Source organism: Lathyrus oleraceus, chromosome 1 (assembly GCF_024323335.1).
Source record: "Lathyrus oleraceus cultivar Zhongwan6 chromosome 1, CAAS_Psat_ZW6_1.0, whole genome shotgun sequence".
Taxonomy (NCBI): Eukaryota; Viridiplantae; Streptophyta; class Magnoliopsida; order Fabales; family Fabaceae; genus Lathyrus; species Lathyrus oleraceus.
Genome location: NC_066579.1, coordinates 404460008 through 404485733, shown reverse-complemented (window position 1 = coordinate 404485733; position 25726 = coordinate 404460008). Strand labels below are relative to the sequence as shown.

General features: G+C 35.5%; 1 protein-coding gene across 1 annotated transcript; it reads left to right on the top strand.

Moving 5' to 3' along the window:
- The first annotated feature begins 251 nt into the window (after positions 1 to 251).
- LOC127075626 (30-kDa cleavage and polyadenylation specificity factor 30) lies at positions 252 to 14456 on the top strand. Its single transcript, XM_051017080.1, has 7 exons — positions 252 to 827; positions 2214 to 2600; positions 3606 to 3768; positions 5163 to 5273; positions 6227 to 6295; positions 10902 to 10988; positions 13249 to 14456. The coding sequence occupies exons 1-7, from the start codon at positions 430 to 432 to the stop codon at positions 14086 to 14088; spliced, it is 2055 nt and encodes a 684-aa protein (XP_050873037.1). The 5' UTR covers positions 252 to 429; the 3' UTR covers positions 14089 to 14456.
- The last annotated feature ends 11270 nt before the right edge of the window (positions 14457 to 25726 follow it).

Below are 25726 nucleotides of genomic sequence, written 5' to 3'. Positions count from 1 at the left end.
CAAAAATTCTCACCACGACACCAAAATAACTTATACCTTATGCATTATATTTTTTTTTTTCAAACTCAAAAGATTATCGACTATAAAATCTTTTTTGAAGAGAACTTAATATCTTATTTCTTTAATCAAAATATTTCTCTACTTTTGATGATTCAACTATAAAAATTATGAGATAGTGAAAAAATAGTTAAGTTAAAGTAATAATAATAAAACAATGGAATTGAAATAAAACATAGATAAAAAGTAAATGTAAACGGGAAAACACAAACAGGTGTTTCCTCTTTCAGTTTTAGTTCTGTGACCTTCACTGTATCAGAGTCCCGCCGTTAACCTTTTTCTGTTCCTCTTTAATCGAATCAAAATAACATTTTTACTAATATTTCCCCTTCAAATCCCTAATTCACTTCAACCGTTTCTCCTTCCATCCAAATGGAGGATTCCGAGGGAGTCCTCAGCTTCGATTTCGAGGGCGGTCTCGACGCTCCTCCCTCCGCCGCCACCGCATCTGCCACCGTTTCCGCTGCACCTTCCGGTCCTATTGTCCAGTCCGATTCCTACTTGCCACCTTCCGCGGCTTCCAATGGTGCCCCCGCTCCTTCGATTGCTGAGCCCGTTCCCGGTAACAATCCTGGACGAAGGAGCTTCCGGCAAACGGTTTGCCGGCACTGGCTACGTAGTCTGTGTATGAAAGGCGAAGCCTGCGGGTTTTTGCACCAGTATGATAAGGCTCGGATGCCGGTGTGCCGGTTTTTTAGATTGTATGGAGAGTGTCGTGAGCAGGATTGTGTTTACAAGCACACTAATGAAGATATCAAGGAGTGTAACATGTAAGTATTTTTGTATTTTTGTAAATTTTGTATACTGTATCTATATATGTATGTATATATGCGATTCCTTCCAATTTAGGGTGTGTATTATGTGAGGAATGATTCTTGGCTATTTTTGTTTTTAGTGCATAAATTGAATTTTGATGCTGTTATGTGTTGTTGAAGATTGTTTATTTGAGCTGTTGCTTTTGATTGAGTTTAATTGGTGGATTAGTGATTGGTTGTCATGTATATAGGTTAAGGATTCCATGCTCTTTAAGGCATATGTGCAACGATGTTTCATACTTTTATAATGCATTTTTTGTGTGCACATTAAGACATTGCTTGTTATATACACTAGGGCTTTTTGATTAGATGAAAAGATGATATTGGATGTTGGATCGAATCTTATAGTTGGTCCTTGTTCTTTTTTCTTGGTTATGGGAATTGGTAAATTTTAGTGTTGGGGTTTTCAAGTTGATTCTAGTATGCAAATTATGTACCTAGAAAAGAACAGTTGGATTGGTGAATGTTTCCGTTGAAATCTCATGCTTATATGCTTGGAGGAGGAGTCCGGTGGCCAAAGGATGGGGGGGGGGGGGGTTGGGGGGTTGGGTGGGTGGGTGGGTTAAGCATACATTACTCTTTGAGACAGACCAACCAGGGGCCGTGTCTCACTTAGCTCAATGATATATTAGACCACACTTCACTTTGATGAATATTAAGTGTTGTAGAGAAAGAACAAAGCTCTATAAACTCCCAAAAAGAAAAGAGAAAGAATAATGTACAGTCTTCACAGGGTCTGCATGGTGAAATGATAGCTGTAGTGCTACTATTTGGGTTTTGGTTGTCGTAGCTATCAAATAATTACCAATAATATGTTGTATTGAACCCGCTCATTTGTCTATATTCTCCCCAGCTTGTTGAAAATTTGATCACCAGATGGCCATCACCATTCTCTGTATAATTACAATCAACTAATTGTTGAGAAAATGTTTTCTGCTGCAATTGGATTTTACAAACCAGGTTTACTTCTAAGTTTTAGCATGTATTGAATTTATTTAGTATTGAATTTTGAACAGAGATTGGAAGTTTTATAGGGAGCTGCCTTTTTTGTTGATATTCTAAGAGATTGGAAGGCCTTATTTGTTTAATGTGCTTGGATTATATATCATGTCATCTTTTATGCTTGTCACTGTTGTCTAACAAGGTTTTCCATTCTACTGCTGTCATTTATTTTATTTACACTGCACTCTTCTATAAATAGTTTTCTTTTCTTTTCTATTTTAACAAACAAAAATCCTCTTGTTCCATGTTTGATCAGTTATATTTTTGTCTTTAATTTCTTCATTATATATAAAATGAGATTATCAAACTATTATGATTTTGACATTTCTACTTCTGCAGGTACAAGCTAGGATTTTGTCCTAACGGACCTGATTGTCGTTACAGGCATGCGAAATCTACTGGACCTCCACCTCCAATTGAAGAGGTCCTTCAGAAGATCCAACATTTGTATTCTTACAATTATAACAATTCTCATAAATTTGTCCAACAAAGGGGTTCTAGCTATACTCAACAAGTTGAAAAGTCTCAGTTTCCTCAAGCAATCAATTCTGCAAACCAAGGTGTGGCTGGAAAACCATTAGCTGCAGAGTCAGGAAATGTCCAGCAGCAGCAACAAGTTCAACAGCCTCAGCAGCAAGTCAGCCAGAACCAAGTGCAAAATCTTGCTAATGGCCAGACCAATCAAGCCAATCGAACATCAACTCCTTTACCTCAGGGAATATCTAGGTGTGTTAGATTCGTGTAGTTTTCAGTTGGCTTTGGTAAAATATGCTTATAGTTACATAAATATTAAATATTACAAGCAAGGAATAAACATTTAAGTATTATTTTGTTTGGGATATCATAACAACATTTGCCTTATACAGTTGGATTCTCCTATGAATGCTGCTATTCACTTGGCAGTCTACACATGTATATCATGTTGTATGCTATTGGCTGTTAAATTACACACATGTCTAGTTGATTATTTTTGCATATTCTGTATCACTGATTTTAACTTTAAAACATTTAAGCTGTTTTTGTAATCAAAGTATCGAAACCCATCGATCGTGTGACCAAATCGAAGCTCCAAGACCTAGCTTGTTATGATAAAGTCCTAGGGACTTAGTTTTTCATATGCAAACAAAGACACGCTTAAAGAGCATTTAAGCTTAATTAGAAAAACTGTACAAAATCCAGAGTCTGGTTTCTAATTTATCTTAGAAATATGATATTTGGATAAACTGAGGATTAAGTTCTTCACTAATTATTATAAAAAAATGTCAGTCTGCTTTTGCAGTCCATAACTTACAAAATAAAGATTAAAAGTTTGATTTGGAGCAAGTGAGAAGGATTTTTTAATCAAATAGTAACTTTTTTGGACTTTAAAAGAAGAAAAGTTCAGAGTATCTTCTTAATTTTTATATTATAATTCTTTTCTGTTATTATAGTTTTCTCTGTTTTCTTGTTAATTATTAAGTTGTCTTCTATTTCTCACACAAATAAAGACTTGGTGTTGCTCTTATGCTAGACTGTGAATTAGTTTTACCTGGTGCATTATTCTAATCAGGTGACCATTACCGAATGAGATTAATAGACGGCGATGAGGTCTATAATTTTAAAAGATGGATAAGTTGTCATAAGTGGTTTGTGTTCAATTTTTAACCAATTATCCAATGGATATAACTTTGGTGGAATCACAATTTTCTTACCCATATTGATTAAACTTATAAAATTTTCTAAAAACCTTAGGTATTTTATTGTTAAGAGTTGCAATCGTGAAAATTTGGAGTTATCTGTACAACAAGGAGTATGGGCAACTCAAAGGAGCAATGAATCAAAACTAAATGAAGCATTTGACTCTGTAGAAAATGTGATTTTGGTTTTCTCAGTCAACCGTACTCGACATTTCCAGGTATGTTTACAATTTTGCCCCTCACTTGGCTACAATTGTTAAATTATATGGATTTAAGCTAATGATCTCCTTGTTATCCAATGGAATGTGGAAATTAAAATATTCAACACCTTTTTGAAAAGTTGGATGCATTTAAATTTATTTGATTATATTTGATTATTAAGATGATAATCAAAGGAGATGGCTGTGTTAGGCTGTCGACAACCAATGTAAAATTTGGTTGAATCTTTAGGACATAGATCAAATATGTAATAATGTGAATGTTAAGTCGTTACCCGGAAGCAACACGCTATATAGCTCGAGTACAATGTTAAGTGAGTAATGGCTGCTGCATTGTTGCCGGGATGCAGTGAAAAATAGAAAAGAGTTCCCACATTTTCATGATCGAGTGTGAGTAAAGAAGTTAGTCGACAAGAGTAGGATTCGTTTTGGAACATGGAACATAGGTGTTTTGACAAAAACATCTATGGAAATAGTGGACACTTTGGTTAGGAGGAGGATCAACTTAATGTGCCTACAAGAAACTCAGTTTGTGAGTGAAAAGGGATTTTGATAGAACATTATGGCGTCATTTAATCCATGTAGCCGACCCACTTAGTGGGATGTGGCTTTGTTGTTGTTGTTGTAGTAGTATTAAGATGATAAATTAAGGTATTCCCTCCGTCTCAAATTATTTGTTCCCTTTGAGTTTTGTACATTTTTTAAGATAAGTAATAGTTGTATTGATTTTAATGATAAAATGAGTTTCACTTACTAAAATATCCGTGTTAATAGTAGTTAGTGAAGTAGTTAGATGAATTAAAATACAATAAATAAGGGTATGTTAATGGAAAAAGTTAATAAATGTTGCATTGATATTCTTAAAGAACAAATATGTGTGTGTGTGTGTGAGATTCCGATTAGTTCAATTCTCTTTTCAAAACAGTTCCTTATAAGAATTGGAACTTATTAATGTGTTAAGCTTATATTTTAGATGCTTGAGTTAAGTTAATCATAATGGTTAGTGGGAGAATCAGAAGTAATTGATTTTGTTTGCTTCTTTCATTTTGTTTTGATATTTCAACTTGATGTTTTATTATACAAGAGAAAAAATGCATTGACCGAATTAATTATGTATTGTTGCTTGCTTGTTAAATGGTCTTTTGCTAATAGTTTAACAAGACAAGAGGGATGTCATAGAATTTTCAAATATGCATTATAATTATATGTACTAAATAGATTACTTGAATAATTTAGGAACATCATGTTTGACTGTGATGCTCTTCCCCACCGGCATTTAACACTTAACTTTATGATTTGAGGACTTGATATTTTTCCAGTGAAAAAAGAACCATTGGACAATTCTCTTTAGCTGTGGCAAAGCCATGGACCTAAACCTTTCTATATTTTGGCAGGGTTGTGCAAAGATGACTTCCAGAATTGGTGGTTCTGTTCCTGGGGGGAACTGGAAATATGCTCATGGAACGGCACATTATGGCCGGAATTTCTCTGTTAAATGGTTGAAGGTACAAAAACTCTTCCATCAACTTCCCCAGTTAATTTATCTGAGGGATAGCAATAATCCCCATATCGAAGCCAAACATACCGGAAGCATACATAATAAGACTGTAGCAGCAAAAGGAAATCTAAAATTACAAATTGCTATGCTACAGAAATTTTTAAAGTAATTGTCCTTTTCATTTTGGTTCGCAATGTAACATGTAAAGGAGCACCTTGACTTTTGTTGCAAGCAGTTGCCTGTATGATGTGGAGAGGCTCTTGTTGAATTTTCTTGAAGTTGTGGAGTGGTGCCTGCTGTATTTTTTTTGCACCCGATTCTTGTCATTTTGTCACAACGAGCACACAATTCTCTCCAATCTTAATACACCTAAGAATTGTGTGACTTACACAATTACAATTACAATGTCATACAGTTTTAGCCTCCTTAATATTTCCAATATATATGGAGACATGGAAATTGCTCAAATGCGAAAGGAGAAATATAATGTTCAAGAACCAAATATGTGTCATTAAGCTTGAACGAAACTTGAGCTAGAATTTTGGTCCAAATATGTTGAACATGAATTCAAGAACTTAAACCAAATTCTATGGTGTTGAAGTTATGGATTTTAGATAAAATATGGACAAAGAATTAATAAGGACTATGAATATGAAAGTGGTGTTGTATGATTTTTATTAACTTGATACAGAAGACTAAACAACTAACCCTTATTCATAGGGATACAATAGTATATTTTTCTTATTGGATCGTGAAAGAAAAAAAAACATTTTTCTAATATCTCATCCAACTCAACAGCTATCTAAGCAATAACATATTTTTAAATGGTTTCCTAAAAGTGGTTTTATTAATTCATTTGTGTCTTAATGAAAAATTTCTTGATGAACCCGTATGCGAAACTGCATAATGATATTTTTGTGTGTACATAATAGTCTATCTAATTACATTTCTTATTTGCAGTTATGTGAACTGTCATTCCACAAAACTCGCCATTTGAGAAATCCATACAATGAAAACTTACCAGTGAAGGTATTATCTTTTTCATCTCTATGATCCACTTTGAAGCCTTAATAAAAGCTGTTTTCTCGTGTTCTTGCTTTTATTAAGGGTATATGCATGAAGGGTAGGTTTTGGTCTTATACATGAAAGTTGTGTTTTGGTCTCCCTTCTACGCTGAATATATCAAGGATTGAACCCATCTATTTGTTGATGTGATCCTTATAAAGATGATGTTGGGTTGGGTCCTCCTGTCCCTATAGCTGTGGTTTGAACTTTACCTAACTTGGTAATGCTCTATCTGTTACTGCTTGGTTATTTTGAGTAGTTTTTTTTTTGCATCACCACTAAGTAAGGAATCCTACATCTTTCTAAAATATAACATAAAAACAGGTGTGGTCTTTTGTCATTTGTGAGTTGAGTTGTGACCATTGGCAGTGTTCAGTACTAACTGGTTGACTTTTAACTAGTGAGAGTTGATATGGGTCTGGCCACACTGTTAGTAAGGCTTTGTTTGGGAGTTTGGAAAGGAGGGGAAGGGAGGGTTTCGAAAAACGGTTTTGTAGAAAAATATAGAAAAATACATTTTTTGAAAAAAGGTTTTGTATAGAATGACAAAGAAGTGGTTATCAATAACATTTTTTAAATTTTTGGAATACTATAACAATGGAAATTATATTTGAACAATTTGTCTAAACTCTCTAAAATCCTTCAAATCCCTTCTCCAATACAGTTTTTTAGTTCCCCCGAGTCAGGGGGATTTTGGTTTGTGAAACAAAATCCTCCAAAATCCTCCCCACCTAAATTCTTCTATTCTTTTCACTCTATTCTTCCATTTTTTCAAAGCCTTCCCCTCCCTTCCCCTCCAAACTCCCAAACAAAGAGTAAGTGAAATCAACTTGTATGGTGCTCTTAGAATTTGAGTTGGCTTAACTCAATCTTATAAAACCGATTTGTAAGATATCATCTTTCATCCACTGTGAGACTCTGAACACCTCTTACTCACACGTCCAGGAATGGACATATTGAACGTGGACATGTGCATATAAGTCTTAGTCAATGAGACAACTTAAATTAGAAGTTAACATGACTAGGACATTAAGGCACATTTCCACTTATAGGCACATTTCCATGCTCAAATTAGACTTCTAAAGTGGACATTTGGAGCGTGGAAATAAATGGCGGGTGACTCGATAGCGGAAACTTGATAGCTGGTGGTCCAACGGATCTTAAACTGTGCTCTTGATACCATCTTAACAAATATAGTTGAGCCTAACTCAACCCTACAAAACCGGTTTTGTAGGGATGAGTTAGGCCCAATCCACATACTCTAAAAATTAGGATTGATAGTCTTTATATTAGTATAAATAGAGCTTAGTGCTTTGTCTTTTATATCACATTAAATTACAGAAGAGAAAATTGTTCTAGCTCTTTTATTTTTATCTTTTCCTCCTTTATAATTTAACATGGTATCAGTTATAGACTAGTTTTAACTGGTATCAGAATGGGTCTGTTCTCTGTCTATTGTAAAGTTCCATAAAATTAAGAACTCTTATTTATTTCCACGATTATTTTCTTCCTTTGATTAGCCACCTCTCTTGCCAAATAACTGCTCAAGAAACTTTTCCTTTCCAGTTCATGTTTATTAGTGGGCTATTTGGTTCACTACTGCCACAATCTTCTTCAGATCAATACTGTTAGTGATATTTCTCGTTTCTCTCTTCTCAGTGAGCTTCTTTCCTGATACCATCACCATCCTCTGAGGGGGTTAATATTTTTTGCTAATAACCTAAAAAAGTGGTTAGAGCGGGACTGGCTTACCACGCCTAACCCATGTTGACAGATCTTAATTGTTTGGCTAGCTTTTATTAATTTATTTTTTATTTTTTGTATTTGTAAAAAGTGATCCATTTTTAACAAGCTTAATAAGCTATACTATGAAAAGTGGTTAATTAAAAGAAAAATGTCACAGGTATTTCTTTTATTTTGCCACTTTTCATGAAAGCTATACCTTGAAAAAGGTCCATTTTAAAGAAACTTATAAGCTATACTTTCTAATGCTCCGTGGAAAACACTATGATTTGCATTCTAAGGTATATAAAGAGTGCACTAGGTAAAGGATTACTTTATCAAAACAAGGGTAACACTCAAGTTTTTGGCTATTCTGATGATGATCGGGTAGGTTCACTAGCAAATAGAAAGTCCACTTCAGGGTATTATCTTCTTGTTGGTGGAAATTTGATCTCGTGGTGGAGCAAGAAGCATAACATAGTTGCAAGGTCTAGTGCCGAAGCATAGCGTGCTATGGCTGCAACAACTTGTGAACTCCCATGACTAAGACAGTTACTCTAACAACTCAAATTAGAAGACGGTAAGGCAATGAAACTAATGTGTGACAACCAAGTTGCATTACATATTGCTTCCAAGCCAGTTTTTCTTAAAGAAATAAGCTCATAGAGACAGATTGCCACTTGTAAGAGATAAAAATCTTAACTAATTTCGTTGGTTCAAATGATCAACTAGATGACAAGTTACCACCCTTAGAGGGAGGACTTTGGATTGAATCTATTTGTAACAATCTTGGTACATATAACATGTATGCTCCAACTTGAAAAAGAGTGTTAGAGTTAAGGAAAGCTGCCAATATTGGTGGACCGTTCAACTTCCTAGATTACTTTCAATATTCCTATACTAAAAAGCTTTTTAGGTTAGTGTTAATTATTGAGTGTAAATATACTTTGTATTTAATATTTGATTTACTTGATAGGATCCTTTTTCTTAGATAGTAGTTAATTCTGTTTTCATAGTCCTCAAATTTTTTTAAAAACATTGTTCAAGGGTATAAATGTCAATTTGAACCCTTTTATGGGTAATGTTCAATTCTTCATTCGGTTATGTTCTTGCTAACAAACAATCATTTTGTTCTTCATATTTTTGGTTCAATGCTTATGTTACTCTTCTTTTAAGCTTTGTTGCCATGTACTTTCGGTTCTTTAATTAAGTATGACATTCTCTTTTATTGTGTATAAGATTGCACCAAAGTTCAACTCTAAGTCCCTACTTTTTTATTTAATTTTGGATGTACTCACGGAACACATTCAAAAGCTAGCACCGAGATATATGCTTTTTGCAGTTGATATAATCCTACCTATAGAGTCAAAGGAAAATTTAAATGAGAGGCTGGAGACGAGTCTTAGAAGCACATGGCTTTCTCCTAAGCAGAAGTAAGACGGAGTATATGGAATGTAAGTTCAGCAAAAGGAGAAGCGTTTCTAACCTAGAGGTGAAAGTTGGAGACTATATCATCTCACATGTCACACAATTTAGATATCCTGAGTCCGTAATACAAAGTGATGGAGAAATAGAAGGGGATGTAAACCATATAATTCAAGCTGAATGGCTGAAATGGAGGAGGTGAGCCTCAAAGGTTTTATGTGCTACAAAAGTACCACTTAAGTTGAAGGGAAAAATTTATCGGACAATGATAAGACCTGCGATGTTGTATGAGACAAAATGTTGGGAGGTCAAGAATCAACACGAGAATAAAGTAAGTGTAGCAGATGTGAGGATGCTGCGTTGGGTGTGTGGTAAGACTAGACGTGATAAGATTAGAAATGACAATAATTGAGAGTGTTGGGGTAGCACCTATAGCAGAAAGGATGGTGAAAACTAGGCCTAGATGGCTAGGGCGTGTAGAGAGAAAAGTTGTAGATTCTGTTGTAAGAAGAGTAGATTAGATGGAGAAGAGTCTAACAACTAGAGGTAGAGGAAGGCCTAGAAAAACTATAAGAGAAACTATTAAAAAAGATCTCGAGATTAACAAATTGGATAAAGACATGGTTTTGGATTGAATATTATGATGGAATTTGATCCTTATAATCGACCTCACTCAATGGGATAAGGCTTGGTTGTTGTTGATCGATATTTACTTTGTACACTAATTCATAGTCTTTACAATAGCGGCTATCCCACTATCCACTAGTATTTGACTGATTGGGGGGATGCTCCTCCTCTTTTGATTCATTTTCTTTGCTGAATTCTGCTTTTGCCTCTAGTTTTTCTTCCCCTTAATCTTGAAAATGAATCCCTGGTTTGAATTTTATGTACAAAGCCTTCTCAAATGTAAAACTCCAAATTCTGAATAATTTTCCTCCAAGAAAGCCACCACCAGTGAACTTCTCCATCCAGTCCCAGTCAAACCCATGATAACCATTTTTCCTCATGAATTGGATCAATATCCAATGAGCATTACTGCATCCGTCAAATCTTGACATCACTGCTTCCTTTTTAACCAACATCACTCCTTGACGATTCGACATGTCGGATCAATTCTCAGAACCCCAAGAAGTGAGTGGAAAAGAAAGAAACAAATGTATTAAGAAAATATTAAAGAATAGGAGAGAAAACTTTCCTCCAAGGGCCCTTCAACAGTAGAGTCACTACTCTATTCATAAAAGATACAATATTTAATGATACTCCTCTTTCTATGCATTCTCCTATTTATACAAGATTCTCTAACTAATTTCTAAACACGTCATTATTATATCCTAACAATTCAAATTCTAATAAATTCCTTATCCTATATCCTAACAGTGACAATTAGTAATTACTAAATATTCTCTTGGTTATGTAATTGCAGATAAGTAGAGATTGTCAGGAGCTGGAACCCTCTATTGGTGAGCAGTTGGCATCCTTGCTTTATGTTGAACCAGATAGCGAACTTATGGTATGTTCTCTGAGTGGTCATCATTATTATTTTGGGAAGTGTTATTTGGAAAAAAAGGGACACCAAATTTCAACTACAATTTAGACGGTTAATACAATTCAAATACATGGTTAATTAGGTTTAGTAGATGTTTAATGAATATAACAAGGCTTTACAACTCATTAACCATCAACATATCACATTTAATCACAATTTTGAATGTCATTAAGTGTTGGGATTTTCACCTTCACGGCGGTCTGCCCCTAGTTGCCTAAATTGTTGCATTAGGCTTGCCTTTATTGCAGCCTCCAACACCTTTATCGTGTTGGGTTTGAAGGGGTGGATTTAGCCCCACATTGCTTAGAGATATGACCTGTGTTGTGTTTAAAAGTGAGAGAAATCCTCACCTCATAAGTCAGTTTTGTAGGGATGAATTTGACCCAACCCAAATTCTAAGATTAACCATGATTTTCGAGTGTATATCTGAATACAAATTGTGGTTAATAAATATGGTGTATAGTTGAAAATCCCAGAATCATGTTTATTTGAATATGTTTTTGATGGTTTTAATGAATGTCATGTATATTTGAACAACTAAAAACTATGGTTAATATCGTTCAAAGTCGTGGTTAATTACGGCCAGTTGATGGTTAATACTTAATGAGTTGTTGCAACTTGTTATATTCTTTAACCCTCTACTAGACGTAGTTAACAACATATTTGAATGGCAGTTAAATTATTGTCGATTTTTGTTGTCATACTTAATGTTAAAACATAATTTCTCTATTTTTTTGGGTGCATGAGAATTACTATAGATTTGTTATGTACAAATGAAGAAAAATAAAATGATTAAGTTACTTTTGATTTGTATTATGTTTTTTCTTTTCCTGAATGGATCTTTCTTTCTAAGAAACTTTTAAAACAGGATTATGAGGTTGGTATCAAATATCAACAATTGTTATCTTGTTCTAAAGTCTTTGTAATAAATGCACACGACAGTATTATCACTTATTTATTTTTGGTAGACTATACAACTGGTTCAAATATGCTACAAATAGCATATTGCTGAAATCGTCAGCCATAAGTAGTGAAGGGAGAGAAAGACTGTGAAATAATGACGAAGAATATAACTCTATATCTTTCTATAGTGATCTTGTGACTCTGAAATATATGGAGCCCTAATTAGGGTGTTGTATGAGAGGTCAAGGGCATTTTTCTGAACCTTGTACGATGTTATGGAAAGAAGAACTTTGAGTGTAATTGTGTGCTTGGTCAAGGGCATGCATGGTCCTGGCTCTTGAATCTCCTTAGTGGCTAGCCAATCTCTCAGATAAAGGTTAAATCTGACATGCCGGAATATGAATGATAGATATAGAATAGATAGGGATTTATTAGTTTCTATGATTAATAGTGCTGAGCTGTATTAGTTTGTTACAGTTTGTTATAGCTTTCCCACTCTCTATATATAAAGTGTTCATTGTATCACTATGATTATGAAATACAATGACAGATTCTCTAACTGCATTATGAACTTCTATCAATGAAGTACCAATATAAGAGCTTCAATTCTCAAAGGTTGTGATAAAATATTAAAGGTCTTTTCTTCGATAATCATCAATTCTAAAGTTTTAGGGAACACAACTATATAAAGTTTAGAAGAAAGGAAAAACTGAAGGGGGTAGAATCTACAATAAATTTACTGGTTAGACTAAAATTAAGTACTCTATAGACTCGTTATACCAATAATTTGACTTAATTTCAAATAGGTTTCATAATTTAATAGTTTTTAACTAAGGTCATATACACCTAATTTTTTTCATACAGTTACTGGCTGAGGGCTATTTTAGGGACTAAATTATAAAATTTAATAACTAGTAGTAATCTACTTGAAAACTTCATAACCCATAGGCTCTTATTTAAAATTTTAAGAAGTACAGGTCCCTGCAAAAACTTTTACAGTTGAGTTTGTGTCCCAGGCCTTGCCACATCCTAGATATCTCTTACATATTTTACAATTCCTTTTTAGATGATGCAATCTCCTTTAGAGTAAACGACAAGACTTGTCTAATGTTTTTCTTTGAGTATCTTTTCTTTACTGTTTCATTAGATTATCTGTTTTAAAAGAAGCTCTAATCAACAGTTAATACTTGGTTTCATGCCAAGTGTGTCAGTTATCTGTAAAGATTTGCCTATTTTAATGAATGGGTTTGGGATGCATAAAACCATTGCCCGTTATGCTTTAAGAATTGATTTAGTCTTGTATTCTTTGCCATGTTTACAGGCTATCTCGATTGCAGCTGAGTCTAAACGAGAAGAGGAGAAGGCAAAGGGGGTGAATCCAGATAATGAAGGAGAAAATCCAGATATTGTCCCATTCGAAGACAATGAAGAAGAGGAAGAGGAAGAAAGTGATGAAGAGGAGGAGAGCTTTGGTAATGGTGTAGGGCCAGTTGTTCAAGGCAGAGGTAGGGGCAGAGGTATGATGTGGCCCCCTCACATGCATCTCGGACGCGGAGCCAGACCCATGCCTGGAATGCAAGGTTTTAATCCGGTAATGATGGGTGATGGATTACCCTACGGGCCTCCTGGACCTGATGGTTTTGGTATGCCGGATCTCTTTGGCATGGGTCCCCGGGGTTTTGGTCCATACGGTCCTAGATTCTCCGGTGATTTTGGAGGCCCCCCAGCTGCCATGATGTTCCGAGGGCGACCCTCACAACCTGGAATGTTTCCTGGTGGTGGGTTTGGGATGATGATGAATCATGGACGCGGTCCCTTTATGGGGGGAATGGGGGTTCCAGGTCCCAACCCAGCAAGAGGTGGTAGGCCAGTGAATATGCCTCCGATGTTTCCACCACCTCCGCCTCCACCACAAAATATGAACCGCATTGCCAAGAGAGATCAAAGAACAAGTGATCGAAATGATAGGTACAGTTCAGGACCAGAGCAAGGTAAGAGTCAAGACATGCTCAGTCAAAGTGGGGGTCCTGATGATGACATGCAGTATCAACAAGGATACAAGTCACAACAGGATGACAAGAATGACGATAGTGAAAGCGAAGACGAGGCACCTAGGCGGTCAAGACATGGAGAGGGTAAAAAAAGAAAAGGCGAAGCTTAGAAGATGTTAACACATTCTAATCACACTAGCATGTGCTTTCACCTAGCACTACATATTGATGATGCACTAACCAGTATGGCCCGTTTCAAATGCTTTCTTATTTCCTATGAAAATGATAATAAGATAATCATATTGCTTTATTTGAGTTCGTTCTTTTTCTTTTATAAGAGACCAGGGGATTAGGGGCTCCATGAAAGGAAATTGAGATTCTGTTCATTAGTATTGTAATTTACGAAATGGTTCATTGAACATTTGATTTATGTGTTGGGATAGCAATGATAATTAGTAGGCTCGACGAATGTATACTAGTGTATTTGTAAAGGGATTGTAACATTAGAGTCCTAAATGATAAAGTGAGTTAAATTTTACTTTACAGTGCATTTTGTTTATGGCACTGGTTAGCGTTTAATTGCTGCCTTGGTTACAGCAGTTGTCAACTGTTAAGTATTTAAAATATCTTTAATCCATTTATAATATTTTTACGAGTCTCTAATCCATGATTAATCAAACACCATAGGAGTTGAATTATTGATTTTCTCTTTTAAAGAGTTTTTAAATCACTAATTGAGTTATGTTTGTAATTTTTTCTAGTTAAGTAGTTTAGTGAATGAAATCCAACTTATTAAATATAAAGTGGAATGTCTTGAATTTAATAATGTTATTTTTTTATTTCAAAATAATTGTGGTGTAATATTAATCACTCTTTTTTCAACTATATTTTAAAGATAATAATATTATATGTAAAATAATTGTCATTTATTATTAATCATCTTTTTTTCAACCATACTTTATAATTAGTATTATATGTATTACTCTCATATTATCATTTTAAACTTTGCATACTTAGAATCAATCAATAATTAAAAATTAATTTAATAAAATTAATATTATTTTTTTATTTATATAAAAAGTTTTATGATACAAACAAATCAGATAGTCAAGTTAACATAATATAATATTTTATATATTAAACTAATACAAAATGATTTTATTAATATTAACTCCTACTCCCTCCAGCCTTATTTATCTAGCCTTATTTATAAGAGATAAGTGATTTTTTAAATTTATTAAATATATTTAGTTTATTATTATACCAGTTATATTAATTATTAAATAAGTTTAAAAGGTAATTTGTCTCTTATAAATAAAATTGGAGGAGGCTTATAAATAAATAAATAAAATACATTTCCATTGAATAACATGTGAAAAGAAAAAGAGAAAAGTAAGGATTATAGCCGAGAGGCTTATTCAACTAACTACTTGGATAAAGTCTACACTTTTTCTTTCTTTCTCAAGTTGCATAAATTCGACAATATAGCTTGTATGAACCAAAATATAACTCTAAGAAAATGATACTAGTACTTATTTGTTGGGATAAGTAACCCAATTTTTGGGATAAGTAACCCGGGAATAAGCTTGTATCTTGTATCTTAAATGATACTAGTAGTTATTTTTGAATAAATATTATTAGGGTAATGCTAATTTGTGTTCTAGGGGCACAAGATAAGAATTAAAGAAAATAATTTTATGTTTGAAATTTGTTGGAACCAGATCAAACTTGTTCAAGGTGAATCAATGGTGGAAGTTGTTATTTTGGTGGTAGAAAGGTTAATTGAGGAAGATGATGAAAATAGAGAAATAAGAAAAATTGAGATGAGAATATTGAATGACATTATCTGAAGGCATTTACAACAAATATTACAATTGAGGTCTATTTATAGTGTACAAACCACTAAACAAACAGACTAAACAAAACATCCAAAACTGCCTAATAAAACAAAACTATTATCCTGTTTTGGCTTCAGGAAATTGCTATTTCTGCAGCAAACAAGAAGCCTTCCAAAATAGCTTCTCAAATAAGCTATTCTCCAAAAACACTTCAAAAGTCAATTACACTGCATTTGACTTATTCTAATCATCCAACACACCACCTTAAGTCAAATGCTCAATGTTCGTCATGTCCAACCTCACCACGAGTCGCTTGAAAACATCATTCGTAACCGCTTTCGTCAACAAGTCCGCGACTTGTTCTTCACTTCTGCAGTAGCTCAAACGTAACTGTCAAGAATTCACTAAATCTCTCAAGTAATGGAATCTCATCTCAATGTGCTTGCTCCTCCCATGTGCTATGGGATTCTTAGCAAGATTGATGGCTGAAACGTTGTCCACCAACAACAAAACAGCTTCTCTCGTGCTGCTGTCTAGCTCACGCAGTAAATTCACAAGCCACACAGTTTGACATGCACACAATGACGCTGCAATGTACTCCGCCTCGCAAGAAGAGAGAGCAACCACCGACTCCTTTTTAGAACACCAAGAGATTGGTGCTCCGCCGAACATAAAGACATAACCAGCCGTAGACTTCCGATCATCTTTATCTCCGCACCAATTGGAGTCGGTGTAGCCAAGTAAATTGCACCTTTTGCCCGTGTCACTTGCCGGAAACAAAATTCCACAACCAAGAGTACCTTTCACATAACGAAGGATCCTCTTAACCGTTGCCAAGTGTGATACCTTTGGCCTCTCCATGAACCTACTAGCAATACCGACACTAAATGCTAAATCTGGCCGCGTATTGCATAAATAACGCAATGATCCAATCAATCTCCGGTATTGAGTCAGATCCACATCTTGCTCTTCCTCGCTTTTGGATAGTTGTGACCGTGCCTCAGATGGAGTTATGGCAGCATTACAATGCTCCATATCACACCTCTTTAAGATCTCCAAAGCATACCTACTTTGATGCATGAGCAACCCCAACTTTGTCTTTTGGAACTCTATGCCTAAGAAGTACTTCACATACCCAAGGTCACTCATTTCAAACTCCTTCATAAGCTCTTCTTTGAAGCTTGAAATGTACTTTTCACAACTTCCAGTAATCAACAAATCGTCCACATATAGACAAAGTATGATTACTCCTTCGCTTGCACTCCATTTCACATAAACACCATGCTCGGACACACACTTTTTGAAACCAATGTCGTTAAGAAAACCATCTATGCGTTTGTTCCAAGCTCTTGGAGCTTGTTTCAAACCATAGAGTGCCTTCCTCAACTTGTAGACCCTTGCCTCTTGATTTTGAACAACAAAACCAAGGGGCTGTCCAACATACACCTCCTCATCCAATGGACCATTCAAAAATGCCGATTTGACGTCCATTTGATGTAACGGCCAACTATTGTTATTTGCTATCGCAACAACTAACCAGATGGTTTCATGTCGAGCAACCAGAGCAAATACCTCATCAAAGTCTATGCCTTCCTTTTGCAAAAACCCCTTTGCAACTAATCAAGCCTTATGCTTGATTATCTCGCCTTTCGGATTCTCTTTCACTTTGAAGACCCACTTCACACCAATTGCCTTTTTACCTTTCGGTAAGTCAACCAACATCCAAGTATTGTTTTTCTCAATCGATTCAAGCTCTTACTTCATTGCATTCATCCACTTTGGATCGCTTAATGCCTCCTCCGTATCTACCGGTTAAGATTCAACCATTAAAGCGAAATGAATGAGATCACCATCGTTATTGATATCACTATCACGGAATACCTCAAAATCTCGGAGTCTTTGAGGCATACCTCTCTGCCTCGCTGGTCGTCTACTCGATTCACCATTCTCCGTTGCGAATGGTTGCTGTCCAGCATCATTAACAGGCTGAAAATTCAAATTTCCTCCCAGGAAATAGATTTCCCCATGTGGTAAATCGATTTCTGGGCCTGCATTTCGAATCTCGGCAGCTTCAAGAAGTGCAATTTCGGGCTGGAAATCGATTTCCCCTTTCTGGGAATCAATTTCATGGACTGGTATAACATAAATTCTGCTGTCAAAAGTCCGAATTTCATCCACGATCACGTCTCGATTAATCACGATCTTCTTGCTACTCATATCAAACAACTTGTAGCCTCCGGTAGGATGATAACCAACAAGCAACATTTTTTCACCCTTGTCATCTAACTTCTTTCGAAGTTGACCCGGAATATGTCGAAACGCTACCGAATCGAAAACATGCAAATGACTCAAGCTCGACTTGAATCCGGACCATACCTATTATGGAGTAACCTTTTCAAACTTCTTTGTAAGACACCTATTCAGCAAATAGGCGGCAGTAGAAACAGATTCACCCCAAAGATCTTTCGGTAAATTCTTCGCTTTCAACATGCTACGCACCATGTTCATAATCGTCCGATTTTTCCTCTCGGCAAAACCATTTTGCTCAGGCGTATAAGGTGGTACAACCTCACGCCCTATACCCTCGTCATCACAATAACTCCTAAATTCACCCGAAGTAAATTCGCCTCCACCGTCGGTTTTGAGAATTTTGAGTTTGTGACCTATTTGTCAACCATGGATTTGAACCGTTTGAACACTTCAAACACCTCATCCTTCCTCCTAATGAGATAAATCCATAGCTTCCTACTAAAATCATCAATAAACGTGACGAAGTATCAGTTGCCTCCATACGAATTGACTTGCATTGGTCCGCATACATCGGAATACACCACCTCAAGGTGATGCTTGGTCCTATGACCCGCATCCTTGCTGAAATTACTCTTGTGTTGCTTCCCTTGCACACACTCATCACATATTTCAGATGGAATATTAATCCGTGGCAGCCCGAACACCATACCGTGCCTGTGTAACGCGTCGAGGTCTCGAAAGTTGAGATGACCGAGACGGTAGTGCCATAACCATTCTTCACGACTTACAATAGTAGCTAAGCACCTATGCTCCATAACTTTCAACTCAATCTTGAAAGTTCTATTGGAAGCCATAGGAGCCTTAAGGATCAAAACACCGTTTTGGTCCAAAACACGCAAAACCTTGTTTTCCATGCGAATCGTGTAATTCCTTTCAAGCAATTGGCCAATACTTAAAAGATTACATTTGATTCTAGGAATATACAATACATCTTTGATCAAGGAATGACCACCATCCCTTCTCATGATCAAAACATCACCGACACCGTCGGCCGCTAAAGTTGTGTTATCTGCGAATCTCACTCTACTTCGCGTGGCTTGATTGATCTTCATGAACCAATCCTTTCTACCAGTCATATGAGTCGAACAACCAAAATCTAAGTACCACTCATCACTACCTTGAACTCCATCTCGAACCGTTACCAATGCGTTTTTCTCCGAACGCGTTTTCTGCACTTTTTCGGTACTGCAGTAGTTGCTGTCCAACAACTTTCTACTACTGTCCATGCCATTATTCTCCTCCGTAATCACCACAAGAAGCGTATTTTCATCATCCGTTTCTTGCCTAGCTACCTTAGCCTCATCCGCATCATTTTCCTTGCGTTTTGAGCGACCTTCTCTCGAAAAATGCCCAAACCTTTGACAATTATAATACTTCATGGAACTTTTGTCGAGTGGTTTGTAGGCACTTTGATTACCCTCTTTGGAGCTTCCTTCACCCTTTAGCCCCTTTGAATTTTGTGGATCTTTTCCACCAAAATTATGGAAATTCTTCTTACTTCTAGAAGACCATTTCCCTTTTGATCTCTTGTTCTTTTCATTTAAACGAGCTTGCAAAGCCACTTCCGCTTCCGCCTTATCATTTCCTCTTTCATCCATCCTTTATTCATGAGCTTCCAAGGAGCTTTGAAGCTCATCTTTGGTCATAGTCTTGAGGTCCTTCGATTCTTCAATCGCAACCACAATGTTATCGAATCTAGGTGTTAAAGAACACAACACTTTTGATACAATATTCTGCTCCGAAACAGCTTCACCGTAAGACTTCATTTGATTCACCAAACGCGTAACACGCGTCACATAATCGTTGACCGTTTCCTTTTCTTCCATTTGAAGTAACTCGAATTGACGTTTGTGAGTTTGTAACCTCACAACCTTCGCTTTGTCTGCCCCTGCATAAGCCTTCTTAAGAATCCTCCAAGCTTGCTTTGCCGAGTCACAATCGCCAACTTTCTCAAAGTTGCCACTATCGACGCAAGAATGTATCAAGAAGAGAGCTTTGTAGTCTTTCTTCTTCTCTTCTTTCTGAGTAGCTTGCTGGGCTGCAGTAGCCTCTTCAACAAGAGGAGTAACATCGGTGGTAATCACATCAAGCACATCTTGATAACCGAACAAGACTTTCATTTGCTTGCACCATTTGTCGTAGTTCTTCGAATCAAGAATTGGAAGGTTGGTGGATATTTTATCGTTTGAAACGGGCATGATTGCAGCAAAATAGGATCAGAACCAAAACTCTGATACCAAATGTTGGAACCAGATCAAACTTGTTCAAGGTGAATCAATGGTGGAAGTTGTTATTTTGTGGTAGAAAGATTAATTGAGGAAGATGATGAAAATAGAGAAATAAGAAAAATTGAGATGAGAATATTGAATGACATTATCTGAAGGCATTTACAACAAATATTACAATTGAGGTCTATTTATAGTGTACAAACCACTAAACAAACAGACTAAACAAAGCATCCAAAACTGCCTAATAAAACAAAATTGTTTTCCCGTTTTGGCTTCAGGAAATTGCTATTTCTGCAGTAAACAAGAAGCCTTCCAAAATAGCTTCTCAAATAAGCTATTCTCCAAAACACTTCAAAAGCCAATTACACTGCATTTGACTTATTCTAATCATCCAATAAAATTGTCAATTGATTTTAATAAAGATTTAAAATTAATTTTATAATTGTTTCATTCAATACAAATTTTCTACAAGTGAGTGTCTTATCTTGTGTCCCTAGGACACAAGTTAGCATTTCGCGTATTATTATTATTATTATTATTATTATTATTATTATTATTATTATTATTATTATTATTATTATTATTATTATTATTATTATTATTATTATTATTATTATTATTATTTTGTTTATCCATTATCTGTCTTTAATATATTTTATTGGTAATATCAACCATAAAGTAAATTGTGGTTTAATGAGAATGTAATGAGTGAAATATTTGAACTATATATTCTACTCGACGACCACTTAAGATAGAGGTGAGATTATAAAACTCATATTATTAAAAATACTTAACCTTAGATCATAACTTGTTGAGAGATTGAAGGGTTGGTCTATGTGGGTAAATGTTTAATTATTAAGAGATCATGATTAAATAATCTTGGGATGAGTATCAATATATTAGCTTTATGCGATTCTTAAAAAGAAAATTAATTATATTAATTTTAATGATAAAATTAATATTATTTATTAAAATATTATTATTCATTATAATTAATAAAATTATTAAAAAGAATGAAAGTTAATGAATAGAAATATAATAATAAAAATAAATAAATATATTATTAATATTTTAAATTAATATTTATTTTGAGATATAAAAAGATATAAATAAAATATTTTTTATGAGATAGAATTTAATCGATAGGATTGAGTTCAAAGGGATGTTCAAAACCGTAGAAACTTTTTATTCAACCTATAAAATATTAAATTTAATAACAGAAAACTTGTAGTTCTTAGTAAATTTTTTCCCATCTTATTAATGATAACAACAATTTGATATACTTGTCAAATTGCCCATTAAATTTTTTTAACACGATGACTGCCGATTTCATTTATATAATTTATTTTTTGTTACAAGTTGAACTATTCTTCTTTATAATGAAAATTTTGCTTTTATTTTATTTTAAGTTTATTTTATTATAAATAATTGTTTTACCGTGTCTAGGAGACCAACTCTCAACTGGACTTCCTTTTAACATAAAATTGAACAAACCGCTCGTAAAAATTGAAAGGAGACTCGATTAAATAAAGAAAAAAGAGAAGGCAAGGAAATAGAGTTAAGTGACCACAAAAAGTCCAAATCAAGTAAAGCAATGCAAGATTTACATCAAGATCCCATACAACCTCCGCCATAAAAACTACTTTGAGACTATGGTGTACTGAATAACGAAACTGATTGACCATCGTTGACCATCCCACAATTACCACTAAATTTAAATTCAACATAGAACTACTTTGCTAGTTGGAACAAAATAAGTTTCTTGAAAGATTGAATGAAGATGCAAACAAGAACCAATTTCAAGCAAAATTATGAGAGTAACTAGGTGAACCTTATAAGAGATTCAAAAGATTCCTAACAATGTCCCCAACACACAACTTAGATCACACTGATCGAATGCACATGATAGGCTAAAACTTAAAACGAAGCAAATACTTGACCCAATAGCTAACGGTTTCTAAAACTTTAAAGCCCACTAAAAATTTAAAACTAATTAAAGTAATTTTTACTAATGAATATTTGGAGTTATATGATGTTGAATTGTAATTTCTTGTGTTGAAGCAGGTTGCTCGACAAAAGCAAGGGAGTGTCGAACCACCTAATATGTTGAGTTGTGTTAGTATGTCGAAGTGTCGAAGCATGCTGCTTCATACAAGATTTCGACTTATGTCTATTTTAATAGTGTTAGCTATTTTGGGCTTTTATAATTTTGGGCTTTTATAGTTTTGGGCTTTGGTTTGAGGTTTAAGTTAACCTAAATCTATAAATAGAAAGAGTAACCCTCATTCTTGTAATGAAGTGAATATAGTATTCATAACATTATAATACACAGTATTTTGCAGTTGCAAAGTGAGTAAGAAGTTTTCCACAGTTTGTGGGCAGAGAGAAGTTCTACAGAATTTTATTACTCTTCTCCTTCGTTATTTACTTTCTTTCTTTCTCAATTGTTCTTCTTTTTTCATTGTTATTGTGTAGGTGATAACAATCTTGTTCATCAAGATTGATTGAAATTTTTCATAGGTTGTGTGGTGGATTTCTAACATCTGGTATCAAGAGCTCCGGTTTAATTGATTCGTGGGAAGAAAATCACCATGGCAACGAATCATCCAAACAGGCATTTTCCAGTAAATCTTCTGATTCTCAAGAACAACAATTATGAGAATTAGTGCAAGCAGATAAAAGTTATGTTCTGTTATCAAGATCTTTGGGATCTTGTGAAGGAAGGAGTAACAACGCTCGCAGAAGACGCGTCAGATCAAGAAAAGGCTACACATAAAGAATTGAAGAAGAAAGTTTATAAAGCTCTCTTTAAAATCTATCAATGTGTTGATACATATAACTTTGAAAATGTTAGTGATGCAGAGTCAGCGAAAGAAGCATGAGAAATTCTAGAAAAATTGTTTGGAGGCGCAGAGAAGGTGAAAGAGGTGAGGTTACAAACTCATAAGAGAACTTATGAATTACTTCAGATGGAAGACAATGAAAGCATAACTGATTTCTTCACCAAGGTTACGAAACTGGTGAATCAAATAAAAGTATGTGGAGAAGTGTTGACATCAACATCTGTTGTTGGAAAGATCTTGAGGTCGTTGGCTCCAAAGTTCGACCACATGGTAGTAGCCATATAAGAGTCGAAGGATTTGTCAAAACTGACAAAGGAAGAGCTTCAAGGGACGCTTGAATCTCATGAACAAAGAATGACTGAAAGAGCTGCAGAAAAGTCGAAGAGTGATATGGCTTTGCAGGCTCAATCAGCAAAAGAAAGAAAAGGAAAAGGAAGCTGGAATGATAACAAAGGCAAATGAGGCTACAATAATTCGACTGGTCGAAATCAGCAAGAAGGAAGCTGGTCGAATCATAGAAAACCCTAGAACCAAGGCAACCAAAGAGGTGGTGTTGCAGGTAGAGGAAGAGGTAGTGGTCAAAAGCCAGACAAGAGTCACATTCAGTGTTACAATTGTCAAAAGTATGGTCATTATTATAGTGATTATCCGAAAAAGCAGAAGAATAAAAAAACTTATGCAAAACTGGAGAAACATGAAGAAGAAGAGACGTTACTGATGGTTACAACAAGAGATGAAGAGAGATTCAAGGACCAATGGTACTTGGACTCAGGATGTTCATCACACATGTCTAGAAGGAAATATTGGTTTTTTAACATAAAGCCCTCAATTAAGAACATGGTGAAATTTGCAAATGACAACACTCTAGCAGTTGAAGATGTTGGTGATATTCTGATTATGAGGAAAGATGGCAAGAGGTCAGTAATTTCAAATGTGTTGTACATACCAGGCATGAAGAGCAATTTTCTCAGCATAATGAAGTTAGTCGAAAAGAACTATAGAGTTTTGATCGAAGACAAGATGATGAGAGTTCTCGACTCAAATGGAAGGTTAATCTTGAAGGCTCCAATGTCTCAGAATAAAACCTTCAAGATTGAACTAAATGTGATGAAGCATAAGTTCCTTGCAACAACAGCTAATAGAGATGAATGGATATGACATTATAGACTTGGCCATCTCAATTTCAAAGACATTAAAGTTTTGAAGAGAAGACATATGGTTTCAGGATTACCAAAAATCGACATTCCAAATGAAGTGTGTGAAGAATGTGTGCAGGCGAAGCAAAACTTTAGTAAGGATGTAGGAAGCAGGTCGAGGGCAATTCTTGAAGTCATATACTCTGATATATGTGGTCCTCTCCAGGTGGATTTGATTGGAGGTAACAAATACTTTATTACATTCATAGATGATTTCAGTCGAAAACTATAGTCTTACCATATCAAGAAGAAAAGTGAAGTGATAGAGGTATTTTCCAAGTTTAAATCTATGGTTGAAAGACAGAGTGTAACACTCCAGATTGCTTTCAGGATTATCGACTGACCCCACAAACCAACACGGGTCTTTTCAGCATGTTTTATCCTTACTCACATGCTTTCCGAGAAACTTCCCAGAAGGGCACCCATCCAAATACTACTCCAAGTCAAACATGCTTAACTATGGAGTTCTTATCTATTGAGCTACCTAAAAGAAGACACATCTTGTTGGTATAGATAGTACTAATTAATCCTTATAAGACTTCTTTAAACCACGCAGTCCCATACCTGCATAGCCTCAATATCCCTCTCATTTCGATGTGAATTTAATTTTTCCCTAGAAACTGCTAGGAGTGTCCCATTGTCATGCCTCATGCACCGGTAACCACTCCCTCTCCCTCGAGTGTAACATGTAACCACTCTCCGCCATCTCCGACATCGGGTGTTACATGCCCACCGGCTTCCGCTTGGTTCGTCCCCAAACCACATCGTACTGGGAAATGTCTAGCTTTGATACCATTTATAATGCCTCAGACTACTTTTAGGATTATCGCTTGACCCCACAAACCAACACAGATCTTTTTAGCATGCTTTGTCCTCACTCAAATGCTCTCCGAGAAACTTCCCAGAAGGTCATCCATCCAAATACTACTCCAAGTCAAGCACGCTTAACTATGGATTTCTTATCTGTTGGGCTATCAAAAAGAATATGCATCTTGTTTTCGGTAGCCTAATAGATAAGAACTCCATAGTTAAGCGTGCTTGACTTGGAGTAGTATTTGGATGAGTGACCTTCTGGGAAGTTTCCTGGAAAACGTGTGAGTGAGGACAAAGCATGCTGAAAAGATCCGTGTTGGTTTGTGGGGTCAATCGGTAATCCTGAAAGTAGTTTGGGGCGTTACAAATGGTATCAGATCCAGACCTCTCACAATACGATGTGGTTCGGGGACGAACCAAGCGGAAGCTGGTGGGCATGTAACACCCGAGACCGAAGAGGGCGGAGTGTGGTTACATGTTACACCCGAGGGCGGTGAAGTGGTTGTCTATGCACAAGGCATGACAATGAGATACTCCTAGCAACTTCTAGGGAAAATTGAATTCACATTGGAATCAGAGG

Excerpts from the sequence above, each read along its gene's own strand:
- LOC127075626 (XM_051017080.1), top strand. The coding sequence starts at position 430 with ATGGAGGATTCCGAGGGAGTCCTCAGCTTCGATTTCGAGGGCGGTCTC. Across the intron at positions 2,601-3,605 it reads TTACCTCAGGGAATATCTAG|GTATTTTATTGTTAAGAGTT; the intron begins GTGTGTTAGATT and ends TAAAAACCTTAG. Across the intron at positions 6,296-10,901 it reads ATGAAAACTTACCAGTGAAG|ATAAGTAGAGATTGTCAGGA; the intron begins GTATTATCTTTT and ends ATGTAATTGCAG.